Source organism: Genypterus blacodes, unplaced genomic scaffold, assembly GCF_046128005.1.
Source record: "Genypterus blacodes isolate CSIRO-AG114 ecotype Tasmania unplaced genomic scaffold, CSIRO-AGI_Gbla_v1 ptg000216l_1, whole genome shotgun sequence".
NCBI lineage: Eukaryota > Metazoa > Chordata > Actinopteri > Ophidiiformes > Ophidiidae > Genypterus > Genypterus blacodes.
The window spans coordinates 716921-732031 of NW_027467015.1; the positions used below are offsets into that span (position 1 = coordinate 716921).

General features: G+C 48.1%; 1 protein-coding gene across 8 annotated transcripts in view; it reads left to right on the top strand.

Moving 5' to 3' along the window:
• The window catches only part of nfixa (nuclear factor I/Xa), a 105623-nt gene that overhangs the window by 81345 nt on the left and 9167 nt on the right, over positions 1-15111 (top strand). For 5 of the 8 annotated variants that reach the window (XM_076170376.1, XM_076170382.1, XM_076170383.1 and 2 more), the window contains 8 exons: positions 1905-1967; positions 2303-2377; positions 2577-2700; positions 3273-3308; positions 4040-4167; positions 5379-5453; positions 10393-10521; positions 13950-14119. In XM_076170376.1, coding sequence (XP_076026491.1) covers positions 1905-1967; positions 2303-2377; positions 2577-2700; positions 3273-3308; positions 4040-4167; positions 5379-5453; positions 10393-10521; positions 13950-14119 — 800 coding nt within the window. The remainder of the gene's footprint in view (positions 1-1904; positions 1968-2302; positions 2378-2576; positions 2701-3272; positions 3309-4039; positions 4168-5378; positions 5454-10392; positions 10522-13949; positions 14120-15111) is intronic. The other 3 variants (XM_076170384.1, XM_076170377.1, XM_076170381.1) reach the window with 2 other exon arrangements.

The window sequence follows — 15111 nt, forward strand, 5'->3', positions numbered from 1 at the left end:
GCTTTAATGAGTCACCTAGTTACTAGACTGGTAATATGAAATCACCCTATACTTTCCTCCCAATTGTCTGTACTAATCCTTTGACCTTCTAGTCTAGTCTGGACGTCTCAGTATGATGAACTCTTGTGCATTATTGCAGTATCAAGCGTTCTCTGTACCTTTGGCCTCAGAATACCTGCAGTTCTCTCAGTGTTTTGTATCCATCAACTTGTGGTTGTGTATCCTACCAATGCATGTATGGCGTGAGAAATATAGTGTTTACAATACAGTCGAGTCCAGCGGCGAAATACTGCACAACGGTAAAAAGTCCAGTGAAGTCAGGTTGTTTTCTCAACAGTTTTCATTGGCCATCATATATGTTTACCCAGAGTGTGTACGTCAGTGTTTGTCCACGTATGAGTGTGTGCGTGTGTGTGTGTTTGAATGTGCCTGGGCGCATGCACGGTGGGGGCTCAGGCTCGTATGTTTGGAGTGAGTGCCGTCAGTTAGCTGGAATGTGGCGCTACCGCCAATGCTAAGATGGCTGCCAAGCTCTAAGATGGCTGCCAGGATTACACCCAGCCAGAGACAGACAGAGAAAAGCAAGATTCTGCACGGAAAAGGAGAGGAAACAGAATCTCTCTTTCAATCCCATGCCCCTTCTTTCTTTAATTCTCACTCCTCCAGTCTGTCTCGCTCTTCTCTCTGTGGATAAGCGTTGCGTCGTAGGCAGAGAGACAGGTCTGTTATTGTTTCTGCTCAGTAATCTGTAGCTTAGTGTGGCTGCAAGGCAAGTGCTGCTGGCAGGAGTGTGTGTGCTCTGTTATCACCTACAGCCTGCAGATAAACACCTCCTTCAGCTCAGCTAGCTAGTGGCTTCCAGCCTAGCTAGGCCTGTATGTATGGCCTACAGCGTCAGCCCCCCCCCCCCCCCCCCCCCCAACCCCACCCCACGCCAAGCCAGCCCTGGAAACAGATTGCTCGGTATGATTCACCGAGTCAGACACGTGGTCACAAAGACTGAGGAAATATATGCAGCTGTTCCATATCCATAAACATTCATACACACTGTGTACACTCGTCCTCCAAGATACACATTTCATCTTTTTTCAGACTTCAGATAACAATGTGCCCCTGAAGGCCAACATGGCTCAGGACTCCTTCAGAGTGGAGAGCCTGAATGTGACCTTTTGTTGCCATTGGCTGGTATATATGTGTATTAACAGGTGTGTGTGTGTGTGTGTGTGTGTGTGTGTGTGTGTATCTGTGTGTAGGTGTCATGTATGTATTTGTGCTTCCCCTACTGTCATCTGATGCTAGCTAAAAGATTTACATCAACTTACTTACATCAACTATTTAAACATACCAAAGTCCCCCAGGACTGTGTGTGTGTGTGTGTGTGTGCGTGTGTGTGTGTGTGTTTGTGTGTGTGTGTGTGTGTGTGTGAGAGAGAGAGAATCAATGGCATGTACGGGATTACAACACATATTAAAATATGAAACAAAAAATTTGAGAAACAAACTGAAAGAGTGTGTACAGTAGTGTGGATTTTTGTGTGGATGTGTGTGTGTGTAAGTCACTTTGTTTACGCAGACTAAATCCCTACCAGCAAGAAGGTATTAAACAGGATTAGACTGAGGGGATATGATTGCGTGGTTAGATACTAAATTGCATAGCAGCACAGTGTAAATCATCACACCTTAAGTCAGGAGGGACAGAGGGAGAAGCAGAACATTCTTACATACATCAAGACATCATCATCTCACACACACACACACACACTCACAAGGTACATACCGAACAGCACTCCCCCTATAGTACTCTTTTGCCTTATACAGTACAGAAATATGAAATCATGTAATGGGACATTTGTTTGTTTTACACACCGGGTTGTAACCGTTCATTTCTGTCTCGTTTCTTCCCAGAATCCGGACAATCAGACAGCTCCAGCCAACAAGGGGACACAGACATCAAACCACCGCCTAATGGTAGGCGCACACACACACACACACACACTCAGACACACGCGACACGTCCATGTCCAAACACCGTCAAATCAGCATACTAGAATTGATTCCATCATGCTTATCATTCTTAACATATTCCAATTATGGATCCAATTAGCAAACACACTCACACAGATGTTGATCCACAAACATAGTTGCAGATGGTCGCCCCTCTCACAGGGATGGGCTTTCCAGGGCTTCTTCCAATTTTTTTTTTTTTTTTGGGGGGGAAAACACAAATCCCATGAATTTGTGATGAAGTGTTGTCCTGTGGTTTGGCTCCCATTGTGGTCCTGATCACGTCTCTCCTCTTACAGGGCACCTGAGTTTCCAGGACTGCTTCGTCACCTCAGGGGTGTGGAACGTGGCAGAGCTGGTCAGAGTGTCACAGAGTAAGTAACAGCAAATACACAAACCCTTTTATTTGTAGTTTTTATAGCAGATTTTTCCAGATTGCGTCTTAAGAATTTGATGCTGAATGGAAGCTGTGATTTTGCACATTTCTTTGAAGCGTCTGTAGGCAAAATCCTCATCATCCTCCTCCCTTTTCTTGCTTATTTCACCTCCTCCTCCTCCCCTCCGCTCTCTCAGCGCCTGTAGCCACAGCGTCAGGTCCGAACTTCTCATTGGCCGACCTGGACAGCAGTCCTGGCTACTACAACATCAACCAAGTGGCCCTGGGGCGCCGCTCCCTCACCTCCCCTCCTTCCACCAGGTACGTAGGACTCTGGGCCTCACAGGCCATATATAGTGTCATAGGTGGTGTGGCGAGGATGAGATATTGCCCACAATCCAGCTCCACAAACACGGGCTAGCGCCGCAGAATTCCCCAACTTGCAGCTGTCCAACATTAGTGCAGTCTGTTGTGGGTGAAGCCACCATGTGGTGACAGCAGTGCTACCTTGGTATGTGATTCGCTGTGATGCCAAGGTCAGACTGGAGGGAAGTGTGAAATTGTAGAAATACCTGCCAAGTGTGTATTGCCTCTCATCACAAGGTGAACTTTGCTGGCAAGTTAAATCTGGCAGATTCCAATAGGTATCTTACTATGAATGATACCACATTCCATTTCCAGTCTTGGAATCTGTCCTGAACACTCTACTACTGTATGTATATGTGTGTGTGTGTGTGTGTGTGTGTGTGTGTGTGTGTGTGTGTGTTTGTTTGTGTCTATCTCTGTCAGCTGTTCTCTTTATGAATGTGTGACAGCTCTCTCTGCTTTTGCTCTTTTTTGTCTTTCTTCCCTCCTTTCTCTCTCTTCCTGCCTCTGGTCTGCTGTCACTACAGGTCTGAGGTGGAGTTGTACGCAAACCTTCCACGGAGGTAGTTGTAAACACCTACACACACACACACACACACACACACAAGATACACCCCCACCACACTCACACACAGATCCCCATGCAGTATAGTGATCTTTTACTTGTAGCTTGTCTGTACTTTCTGACTCTTCTTTCTGATTCCTCCTCACGCTCCTGCTTTCACCAGTTGTCCTAAGACTTTGTGATATGTGGATAACAAAATTAAGCAAATCTGGAAATATATCTGTGCTTATCATTCTCACAGCCTCTTTGTGTATCTCTCTCTTCCCCTGCTCTACACACACTCACACACAATCAATATATCAATCAATTAGGAAGGCTGCAGAGAGTAGTAGGCTGGATGAAAGTTTCATAAATAAGAGAGACTGCACAGACGTACATCATTCCCAGATCTCATCTCAATCTCAAAATACTGTGGTTTTAATTTGATTGAAATGGATTCTGGGAAATGTAACAAAGTTTGTGTATATTAAATGAAGGCTGCATTTCCCATACACTGAGACCCCGAGTGTGTGCTCCAGATCGCGATTGGCTGAGTCGAGCAGGGAGAGATGGGAAACATGTAACTCTGTGGTAGTCCAGGATCAGGATCGAGAACCTCTGCTGCCATACCATATGTCTTTATTAATCTCTCAATTTTGTCTTGATGTATACCTTCCCTGTCCTCATGTATGCTTGTCCCTCTCTCCTCCCGGCTCCCTCCTCCTCTACACGCCCAACTCCACCCCTCAGCTCCACTAAGAGGAAGTCGTTAGACGACAGCGAGCTGGAGAGCCCCACGGATGATGTTTTCTATCCCGGACGCTCACCCGCCGCCAGCTCCTCCCAGTCCAGCGCGTGGCCCAATGACATGGACGCAGGTACCCCACCCCACCCCAACCCACCCCACCCCATCCCTGTCCCACCCCACACCTGTCACCCACTCAGCAGGTTTCACCACCCACGTTCACTCACTCACTACACCCCACCATCTGTAACTCCTCTCTTCCCCTCCAAACCTTCAGTCTGACTCCTGCCCAGACACGATGAAAGGAGCACCAGAGTCTATGAGCCACAGTTTCGGGCAAAACAAAGCACAAACATGTAGTGTAGCTGTTTAAATGTGTAATATTACACCATATGTTTTATTATATTTTCTATTTTCTAACAGTCTATCCTTTTTCAAACACACATTTTCCCCCCGTTTTTTTTGCCAGACCAATTATTAACCATTATTGAAAAAGATGTATCGATATCTGCCAAAATAAAGGAAACTCTCACAATTAATAAGAGATTGATGGTCGGTGGAAAACAGTTCTGTCAGCTTTATTACAGCGCGTCTCAATTTCCTCTGGCCAAGTGTGGAGCGGCTGAAATCAACAAAGGAAATGAGTAATGAGATAAAAGTTTTCCAGTCATCACTTGGGCGATGTGGTGAAGCCTTTTATCACTGATTGGAGTGGTCGCCTCCTTTATTCTTCGGCGAATGCCTTTAAACGCATCAATATGTTGTAAATTACGGCGCGGCGTGTTTTTAGTCAGCATTTTTCTTTCTCCAGCAACCTCAGAAAATTGGATTTACCATGGACAAATGGCGCTAAATGCCATACAGCAAATAGTTCCAGACACTGGGAATACAAATGCCAAGATGCATTGAGGTTGAAATAACAGCTTACAGCAGCCTGAATTAAGGCTTTGTGTTGGTGTTTCCGTTGTTTTGGCAGTAACCACCGTCTGTAATCCAGCTGTGGACTTTTGTGCCTCTGCGTTCTACCTCCTCACTCCCCTTCTTCATCTCCCCCAACAACTTCTACCCTGTAACTCTTAAGAGAAACCTTCTGCTGTCCCCCCCCCCTCGGTCCAACGTGGAACCACTTCATATGAACTCACGCTCACTTTTAAAGCCACAAGCAGACAGTCAACGTTGATGTTTTGTCACTTATCAGTCATTAATTCCCTCCATCGTACACAAATGCTCACTCTCTAACACTCTCCCTTTACCTCTCTCTCTCTCCCTCTCTCTCTCTCTCTCTCTCCCTCTCTCTCTCCCTCTCTCTCTCTCATTGTTAACAATACCCTTCTCCCCTTTCAGTGCAGCACCATTTGGCGAGTGTGCAGGAGAGGAAGATAAAACATGAAAACGATGGCGTGCAGTTTCCTTACCATGGTTAGAACAACATTGATTACACTATACATTTGCTTTTTTATTCGCCTTTTACATAGCTCAGCCATTCCTCTCTGTGTGTGTGTATATACTGTGTATATATCTGTGTGTGTGTGTATTCTGTGTGGATGTCTGGTGAGGACTCTGTGCTGCTAAATGGGACTGTAATCACAATGTACCTGCTTCACGTCCTGTTTAGTTACTGTCTTTGCTGCTGATCACATTTGCATTAACACCCCTTATTCCCTGGGCGTCATGGTGATGGGATGGTAAAGGATTCTCTCACTGGCTTTTACGTTGGATGTAAAACCCCTATGCTGCATGTAAACCACTCCAGATTCCTGATTTTGTCTCTGCGTCATGTCAGTGACTCCTGGTGACACACACACACAGACTCACTGTCAACACCAGTAGGCACATTCACATGATGTCCCCATTCTCTCACACACATATCCACAGACCCCCCACATGCTCGCACACAATGTCTTAGACACACGTGTACACCCACGCATGCTCACATGCTGTAAGTACACACACGCACACACACACACAGCTCCCACATTCCCCATATGCAGACGTTCACACATCGACACACACATGCTTATCAGGCTCCCCTCCCCTGCAGGTGTTCAGGTGTCTGCCTCGCCCCCCAACCCTCTGTCGCTCCACCCCCTCCCCCGCCTCAAATCCCTCATTAAGACGCTTACCGTCTGTGGATCAGAAGTGTGAAACCGCTCACTCCTGCTCCCCGGCTCTGCCTTCAACCCGCCGTCCCCATCTCCCTTCTCTCTAATTGAAAACGTGTACAGCAGGAAGGACTCCGGGGAGGGAGAAATGCTATCAGTGCAGAGGAGGAAACGGGGAGGTGATGAAGAGCAGAGAGGAGAGAAGGAGACTTTGTAGCAGTCGAATAGAGAAGGCTGAGGAGGGAGCCACAGAGCGTATCGGGGTGAAAAGTGGAAAAGCCGAGCGCCCTGTAGTTGATTTTAGCTCCACTCTGCTCTCAGCGGAGCCCCAGCGGCTCGGCTCCTGCTCCTGCTCCACTTAGCTGTAAATGTAATTAAGTGGCTGCTCATCAGAGCCACAGCACAACACAGCAGAGGCTGCTGCACGCCTTAGCGCACCAGAGCCTCACCTCCCATCCTCTTCCTCCCTCTCGCTCTCTCTCTCTCTCTCTCCCTCTCTCTCTCACTCATTCTCTCGCTCTAACTGGCTTTGTGTGTGCGCCACCCCCTTACTCTCAAAAGTGCAGCGTGCAGCCTTGTACACCTCCTAATGAGTTTGGCAAATAGAGGTGTAGAATAGCGTGCAAATCCAGAACCTCTAACCAATTAATTTACAAAAATCAAGTGAAAACTCTGCGAGCCAAAAGCTTTCGTAATTATCAGCCAGTTTTTTAATTATTTTGTATGTGTTAGGAAATATTTTTAACTGTAGCGAGCACAGAAGTTGTTTCACACAAACAAAGGGAGAAAAAAAAGGGAGAAATGTTGATCGCGGTTTGAGAGAAAAGACGAAGGAGAGGAGAACACAGGTGTGTGTCCGATTTACCAAAGAGCCCACCTGCCACATGCAGAGCTCCTTTGGGAATTCCTGTTCATTCAGACACACACACACACAGGTGTGCCACTGTCTGTCCACTGCGTCATCAATGCCCCCCCACAAATCCTCCCATAACCAATTGAGCACACACACACACCTAGTTACAGGCACACACAGATGTATGAAGATGCATTCATGCATCTGCGTATGTCTGCATGCATGTGCAAATCACACAACACACACACTTTCATCCAGGTATACACATGATAGATCTGTGCACACATATCACACAGCCCCCACAGACACACACACACACACACTCACAGCTGAAGCATGGTCCCAGATGGTGTTTCCATGTGTGTGTAGCCTTGGGATCCACGAGGATGCCGGAGACATCTGCTCCACAGGGGCTAGGAGGGGCGGGGGGAGGTTAGTGGAGGCAAACGCAGCAACCACCACTCCATATTACATCCAAATGATTGTGAAAGAGTGGAGACAGCAGAGACTTGTGGCGGTGGCGGAGCTTGGCTTGGTGCTTTGAGTGAATGCCTGAGGCGTCAGGAGGGACGGCTGGACGCTCCCGTGCTGTGTGACTCACTGGAGACGAGTTTCTGACTTTCCTTCACTTGTTTTAGCCGCCTCTCTTCCTCCATCTTTTCCAACCACGTGTACCGTATGTGAGTGTGCGTGTGTGGGTGTGTGTGTGCATGCTTCAGAGGCGCATCTGGTGGCAGGCCTGTTAGTGTGGAGAGACAGAAGGGTCATCATGGGAGCGCTTGATTGGTTGCCAGTGAAACACTAAGGTTTGCCAAGAGAGGAAACAGTGCAGTTGTGGCACATACACACACACACACACACACACAGACACACACACAACCCAGACCAGACCAGACCAAACCATCGTGCTGTCTCTGACACACTGCAAATACTTTCTGTCACATCTCCTTGCAGTTAGAGACGTCTCCATGTGCATTAAAGGCCAAATAAAGGCAATGAATATCTCTCAGGTCCACACTGTCATCAGAGTGAAATCAGCATCAATCACAGTAGAAACACAAACTGCACCATCTAACTTAGATTTGACCCCAAAATCGCAGCTTCCGAGCTAACGTTAGGGTCGGGCCAAATTTGTCGGATGAATTTTTGTCATTTCAGGCGTTTTGATGGAATCTCATCAGTCTCAGTTGCCCCCTTCGGGTCTACGTCTCCATTTCCTGGACGTGATTTCCCCTGAAATTCAGTTTGCTCACAAGTATCTTAGCAACACCCCTCCGGCTACGGCAAGAAAAGAGCTCAGTGGGCCGACGCATCGATCGAGTCGCGTCCTGATCCTCCCAACCGTCTAACGGTTCCACCCTCACCTCCTCCTTCTCTAGTTCAGTCTCCATGGACGACAGCACGGCACCTAGAGGAGCTACTTCCTTCCTCTGTGTGACGGCCGCCATATTGTTCTGAATCCATTTTGCACCCCCTTCGTCTTGGCATCACTCGGCTTGTACAACGGTGGATTTTTGCTGTAAACGTTGGACATAAATGCCTTGCAGTGTCAAACCCAAAGCACGGCGTAGGATTACATTTTCTCACCGGCCGTGCTTCCCCTCACACGCCATTAACACTATTAAATGCCGTCCATGTGCTTTACCGAGTGTGGTGTTCACGAGTTACGGCACCGTTTCTTCCTCTTCTCTTTTCCAATTTATAAACCTCCGCAGCCTAAGCCGATCAGTCCCCGGCCCTCTCAGCACCAGAACCCATTCTGTTTTTTTTCCACTTTCAATCGTAGAGTTTCTTCCTGTGCCGCACGCCGCCCTCTCCCCCTGCAGTGTTTTTTCCCCCCGTGTTTAAATATCTGCAAACTGCTCATATTTCCAGTTTGCTCCCACCAGTGTGACACGTGTGTCATAGCAAATCACCGCTAACTATTGGTGTCAGAAGTGGGATCGAGGTTGCCTTCATGCCTCGGAATCTGTCTGACAGTACAATACGCCCCCGTACTCCCGCTACGGTTGGGGGGAAAAAAAAGAAATATATGTCTGCTAAAGACATAAATGGTTCACACATATTCACTCCCACCTGCTTGAGACTTAACTCTTTCACACAGGGAGGGAAGGTTTTACACGCCCCCACACTCCCATAGACTTTCACACATCTCCAGCTGGAGAACTGAGGAGGAATCGTATTTAATGCCTTATTTGATGCGGAGGGGCCACAGAAATAGACTACAAAACAACGGTCTGGAGGAAAAAAGTTAGAAAAGAGAACGTTAGCACATCACTCACTTTGTTAGGGAAGATTAGAGAGAAGCAACTTGAGGAAAAGGAAAAGGCGTGTATTGTCTCTCGTCGGTTAAATGTGCCGGCGTTGTCGCTCTTTGTTGTTTGCGAGCGAGTGTGTGTGCTTGCGCTTTCAAGTGCGTTGTGTGTGCGAGCGTGTGCGGGTGAGAGATAATAACCATATTTAACATCTTATGACATTCCAATTTCATACATGTCGTCAGAGCAACGCACAGAAAAACAAGACACTGCTGCATTTTTCACAGGTTCTGCTTTGCTCTCTCACTCCTTTGCTCCCTCGCATATTTTCATGTCTCCCACGTTTTTCTCGCCTCTCTCTCCCTCTCCCTCTGTCTCCTCTCTCTGTCCGTCTGCTTGTCTTTCTCACTCAGCAGCTGCCGTGTCCATACTGTACAGTGTGTGCTATTTCTGAATGAAGCCTTCTTCTTGTGCAGCCAGCCCGTGAGCCAGACCACAGCTAGCTGACTGTGGCTGCATGGTGGCTGTGCTCGCGCGCACACACACAAACACACACACACACACACACACACACACACACACACACAGAAAGAGAGAAAGCCTGGAGTTGGCACCTGAAAGAGAGAGAAACAGAGAGAAAGAAATGAGACAGAGGAAAACATACAGTGGCACAGAAGTGGCTATTCTAGCAATAGATGTGCTTTGGCTCGGTAACAAAGAGAAGTGTCCTATTGGCTTTAATTATGTTTCCCCCCTTTTCGTTTGAAGACGGTTGCTTACTTTATAATAATGCTCAACCCACAAAGTTTGGGAGTTAGGAATCCTCTATCTCAAAAATAAGTTATCAGAGCCTGAGAGTAACAAAACGGTGTCCTGGGTTGTTTTCTGCATCTTTACCCAGCATGCCGTGCTCTGATTGGCTCGTTGAAAGGCGGGGGATCGACTCACCGCACTGCCATCAACCAAAACAATCAAATCAGGAAATTAATCAAAGTCCCCTTCAATTTAAAAAAACCTAAATCTTTTTTTAGTGCAGCTTGTTAAAGAAGCAACGGTTTGTTTGATTAAAACCTCCTCTCTCTTTTCCTCCCTCTTCCCCCCCCACTTTTTTTTTTTTTTTTTGTTGACTCCATTATTTTTTTCGCTAGGACTGTCCTCGCCTGGTTCACTAAAGAAGCCGGGGAAGTTTGATTTCAACGCCCTGTCTTCCCAGACGAGGTCCCCCCGCATGGCGTTCACACACCACCCGCTGCCCGTGCTGGCAGGAGTGAGACCAGGTGAGAACCCTGCCATTAACCCCTCCCCCCCAGATCCCCCCTCCCACATTACGATCTGAAAAAGAGAGAGAAGGGAAAGCGAGTGTCAAACTGGTTCATATACATCCCAAACTCCTACAGAGAGAAACAATCAATCACATTCCTACAGTTGTGTGTGCCTGAAACTGACCGAAGCAGAAAAATGAATCATACAAAATCCTACAGTCTGGAAAACTGCTGAGAAGACAAGATGACGGCGGAGCGTCACCTGTCCAGCTCAGACCATCACGGCTCGGATAACATTCTCTCTCCCTCTCTTTCAGCCTCTGTCCGTCCATCCATTTTTTTTGTTTGTTTGTTTGTTTTTTACCGCCATCTCTGTGTCTATATGTGTGTATGATAATGTCATTTGCATGGGACCATCGCTGCATCCAAACCTCCGTGTCTGAGTTTGCCTGGCATCCTGTTGCTTCGTGCACCCGTCTAACCACATTTACAGTCTTCCAGGCGGGCTGGAGAGAGCTCGCCGTGGCTGTGAGAGGACCAAAGACACGTACATTCAAACACAACCGCCTACGTTTGCTGTAATAAGGTTTTATCTTGCTTGAGAGTTTTCAGCGTTAAACGGAGAAGGACCGAGCGCGTACAGTCGCACTCGTGCGCACCCGCAGTGTTTTTGAAGGTCTTGTTGCTCCTCTAGGATAACCGACATGCTTCCTCCCATCTCCAGTCAGGGAATTCCCAACGACTCCCGGATCTGAAGTTTGCCAGCAGGTCCCTATAGGCTGGCTTCACTTTTCAAAGGAAGCAAACGCGCCCCCTTCTCTATCTTCTCTCCGTTTCAAAGGGATGCGCGGCTTGGTCCGCAGCCAAGCCAGCCGGAGCATGTAAAGGTTATTTGGATTCATCGCCCTCCACGTAGAAACGTATTGAATTCTACTTCCCCAGCTCTTCACAGTATATTTAGAAACCGTAGCCTTGGCGGGATCTGACGCCATTAAGCCGTGTTGTTTATCGCTGCACGGCAGTCGTAGATCCTCCCGAGGATTCAAAACACCAGATTGGATTTTGCATTTGAATTAATTTCTAAATTTTGCCACTCTGTGTGGTGGGTGGCTGAGTTGAAGAGGTGTGAGGGACTAGCTCAGGTTTCTTTGTTCGCTAACTAACTTTTAACACTCTCCCAATTGTGTGCAGACTGTTTGCTGAGAGGTTTTGGTGTAATAGAGAGGCTGTAATGAGAGCGCTCAGAGAACTGCGTGCGCATGTGTGCATCTGTTTGCATAAACGTGACCGTACTTATGCAGATACACACACACACGCGTGTACAAATTTAAACCGTGGTGGAGGACTCTCTGTGCTAAAATGGCTGCCGTCCAAATGGAATGTCCCTCTGAGGCCTCGGTCCTATAAGGAGAGTGGAGGATGGCAGGAGGGAGGGAGGGAGCGAGGGATGAAAAGAGAGATGAGGATAGACAGACAGGGGGAGACGAAGATGTTTGGAACCAGGCTAGCGTTGGATGGACCGAAGCTGTTAGCTGTTGGTCTAGTGTGTGTGTGTGTGTGGGTGTCTGTATGTGTGTGTGTCTGTGTGTCTGTGTGTGTGTTCAGGGGTGAGGACCGAATGGTTTATGTCCCGTTATTGGCTCTGAACTGATGTGGAGAGCTGCCAGATTGACTGTTGTCTGATTATACTAGTCTGGAGAGTTCGGCATTGTGTCTGCGATTACACACACACACACACAGCAACATACATAAACACCAGTACGCTGTGGCAGACATAGTACCACATTCACACACACACACATACACACACACACACACACACACACACACACATACACAATAACACACAGAGAAAGAACGTACAGACACAGAGACGCACATGCAGATGAGCATCTACTCCTGACCACACACACACACACACACACTCACACACACAGGAAGAAGACAGAAACACAAACACAGAAACCAAGATTTGGAGTTGAGCGCAGGGACAAACAGGCGCTGAGACAACCAAGTGCAGAATACACAAGAGATACAAGGTGACAGACATAATCACAGATGCTTGTTGGCCAAACTGCCCTCACCTAGCAGCTTGGCTCTTTAGTTCTGTGTGCCAAATTGCCAAAGCCATAGAATCTCAGCAGACAGGACAGACAGTGGAGCCGTGTGTGTGTGTGTGTGTGTGTGGTTGGCTGACTAATGTCTCTGTGAGGCATTTTGTGGTCGGTTGGGAGCGGAGGGGAGATTCTCTCTCAAGCTTCAAACTACTGGGCAGAACCACACAGCGAGGATATGTTGCTGATTGATTACACATCACCAACCAGCAATAAAACAAAAGTGGAAAAACCCAGCGTGTGTGGCTCGGTCATGCCACAGCGGTTTGTGTGTGAGTGTGTGTGTGCGTTCATGTTTTTCTTGAAAGCGTCTTGGCCCGTCATATGCTTTAGTATTATAGTTGTCCACTAATATCAGGACTGGACTGAATTTTCTACAGTGTGTGTGTGTGTGTGGGGTGGGGGGCGGGGGGGTCTGCACTATCTGATCAACCTACCCACTGAGATGTCACACACTCGGATGTTGGGCAGTTTAAGTCGCATCAAGTTTATTTTCCTGAAAGTCATTGCTCAGCTTCCTTCCCAAGTATCCAAGCAACGGCCTCTGGCTACAGCGACAACAAACAAGACGGCCGAAAGAGAAGAAGGCGGACGTGTAGAGCGGACGGTGTGGACGAGAGGAAACATGGACAGAGTTTAATGTCCATCATGTCTACCCGTACATATTTGCCTCCTTCTCCATATTGTTTTGTTTCATTTGTCAGCAGAGAGAGCCGCCTGAGCCCTCACTCAGCCTGAGCCCTCACTCAGCCTGAGCCCTCACTCAGCCTGAGCGCCTCCCTGTGGTCAGCTCATGCAGTGTGAGCGTATCGTACCGCGTGTTTTGGCCGTAAATGTCGGATGCTACCAAAGACACGATCTAATAGAATTACACAGCGTATGCCGGGCCTAACACACCTTACTGTGCCCGTGTGTGTGTGTGTGTGTGAGCGTGTACGTGTGTATGCAGAGAAATCCAGAGGGCTAATTTTGAAATAAATGGGACCAGATGTTGCCCAGTATCCAGGGATAACGCTCATCATTTGTAAGCAGAAATAGCTTCGGTGGAGCACAGGAGATTGTCACAGCTATTTTCTGTGGTGATCGGCCTAAACCTGGTGTGTGTGATGCCAGCTGTGTACGTGCTGAGCTAGAACATAAGCATGTCTTACACACTGCCATAGGTCTGCATGTTAATGTATATACAGGATTATCTGCTTTATATCCCTGCTTTGTGTTTTTGAGTCGAAATAATGTCGAATGTCTTTCAGTCTCTCACTTATCTTCTTCCTTCTTATCCTCCTCCTCCTCCTCCTCTTTTCCCGTTCCTGTCCCCCGGTCGCCTCTCAGGGAGTCCCCGTGCTGGAGCTTCGACCCTCCACTTCCCCTCCTCCTCTATCATCCAGCAGTCCAGCCCCTACTTCCCCCACCCCACTATACGCTACCACCACCACCAGGACCCGCTTAAGGAGTTTGTGCAGTTTGTCTGCACCGACGGCCCGGGACAGCCCAGCGCGCAGGTGAGCCATCCGTCCACTCAGCAGTGCCGTGACAACCAAACGTGAAGTCACTAATCCTGTATAGCTTTGTAGAGGGGTTTACTTGGATGCAGGATGGAAGAGACAGACTGAATATCCACATAGATCACATGCAACCTCAATGAAAATGCAGCCCAACAGACATAGTCGGCACAAACGACATTAAGGGAATATTTATGGACACATTAGTTGATTTCCTGGGGGGGCTGGGACGATGGCAGCCCTTATGGAGCAAGGCAGCGTCATCAACCGGGAGAAAAATGGTCACAGATCTAATTGATGGTGTAGGGGAAAGCAGGACCAGTGAGAAAATGGAGATAACAGCAGTTGATTTGTTATGGGTTCAACATATGATTCACTACTTCCTCCCCACATCTGAGCAGTTAGGTAAGGTAGCGAGAGGCCCGCCCATGTCTGTTGTTTTCAGGCATATTCAGGGACGTCCTATCAGTCAGACAGTAAGGTACACTTGGAGACATATCCAGGTGTTTCTGTGCACATGCAGCGGAGAGAAAAAGTTGTTCCCTGCCAGTAAAAGTGGTAATAAGATTAAGTTTGCGAGGGAGAAAATGTCAAGGGGAAAGCCAGTTTGGGCAGGAAGGTCATCACACTGGTATGAGGAGGGTGAGACTGGCAAATGGCAGTGGATTTAGGGGAAGCAGCTTATAATTCCTGGGCTCACGCTGAGCTCAAATCTGAGGCCAGGCGCGGTCAGAGGTGGGCAGAGTCGCGGCAGATTGTGTTCTTGGTGGAGGTCACGGCGCTGTAGAGGAAGGTGAGGGGCGACAGAGTGAGGCTGGGGAAGGCTCCGAGTCGAGCTGGGCGGTAGATCGCAGAGTTCTGTGACTAACCAATCATCAAGTGTCCGCTAACAGAAGCTGAAGCGGAGCCGTTCAGGCTACTGGTGCGTTTGAGTGTGAGTTTAACAAGCACAGCGCTCACTTCCCATCAGCACTTCCCTCGCACAGCAACTC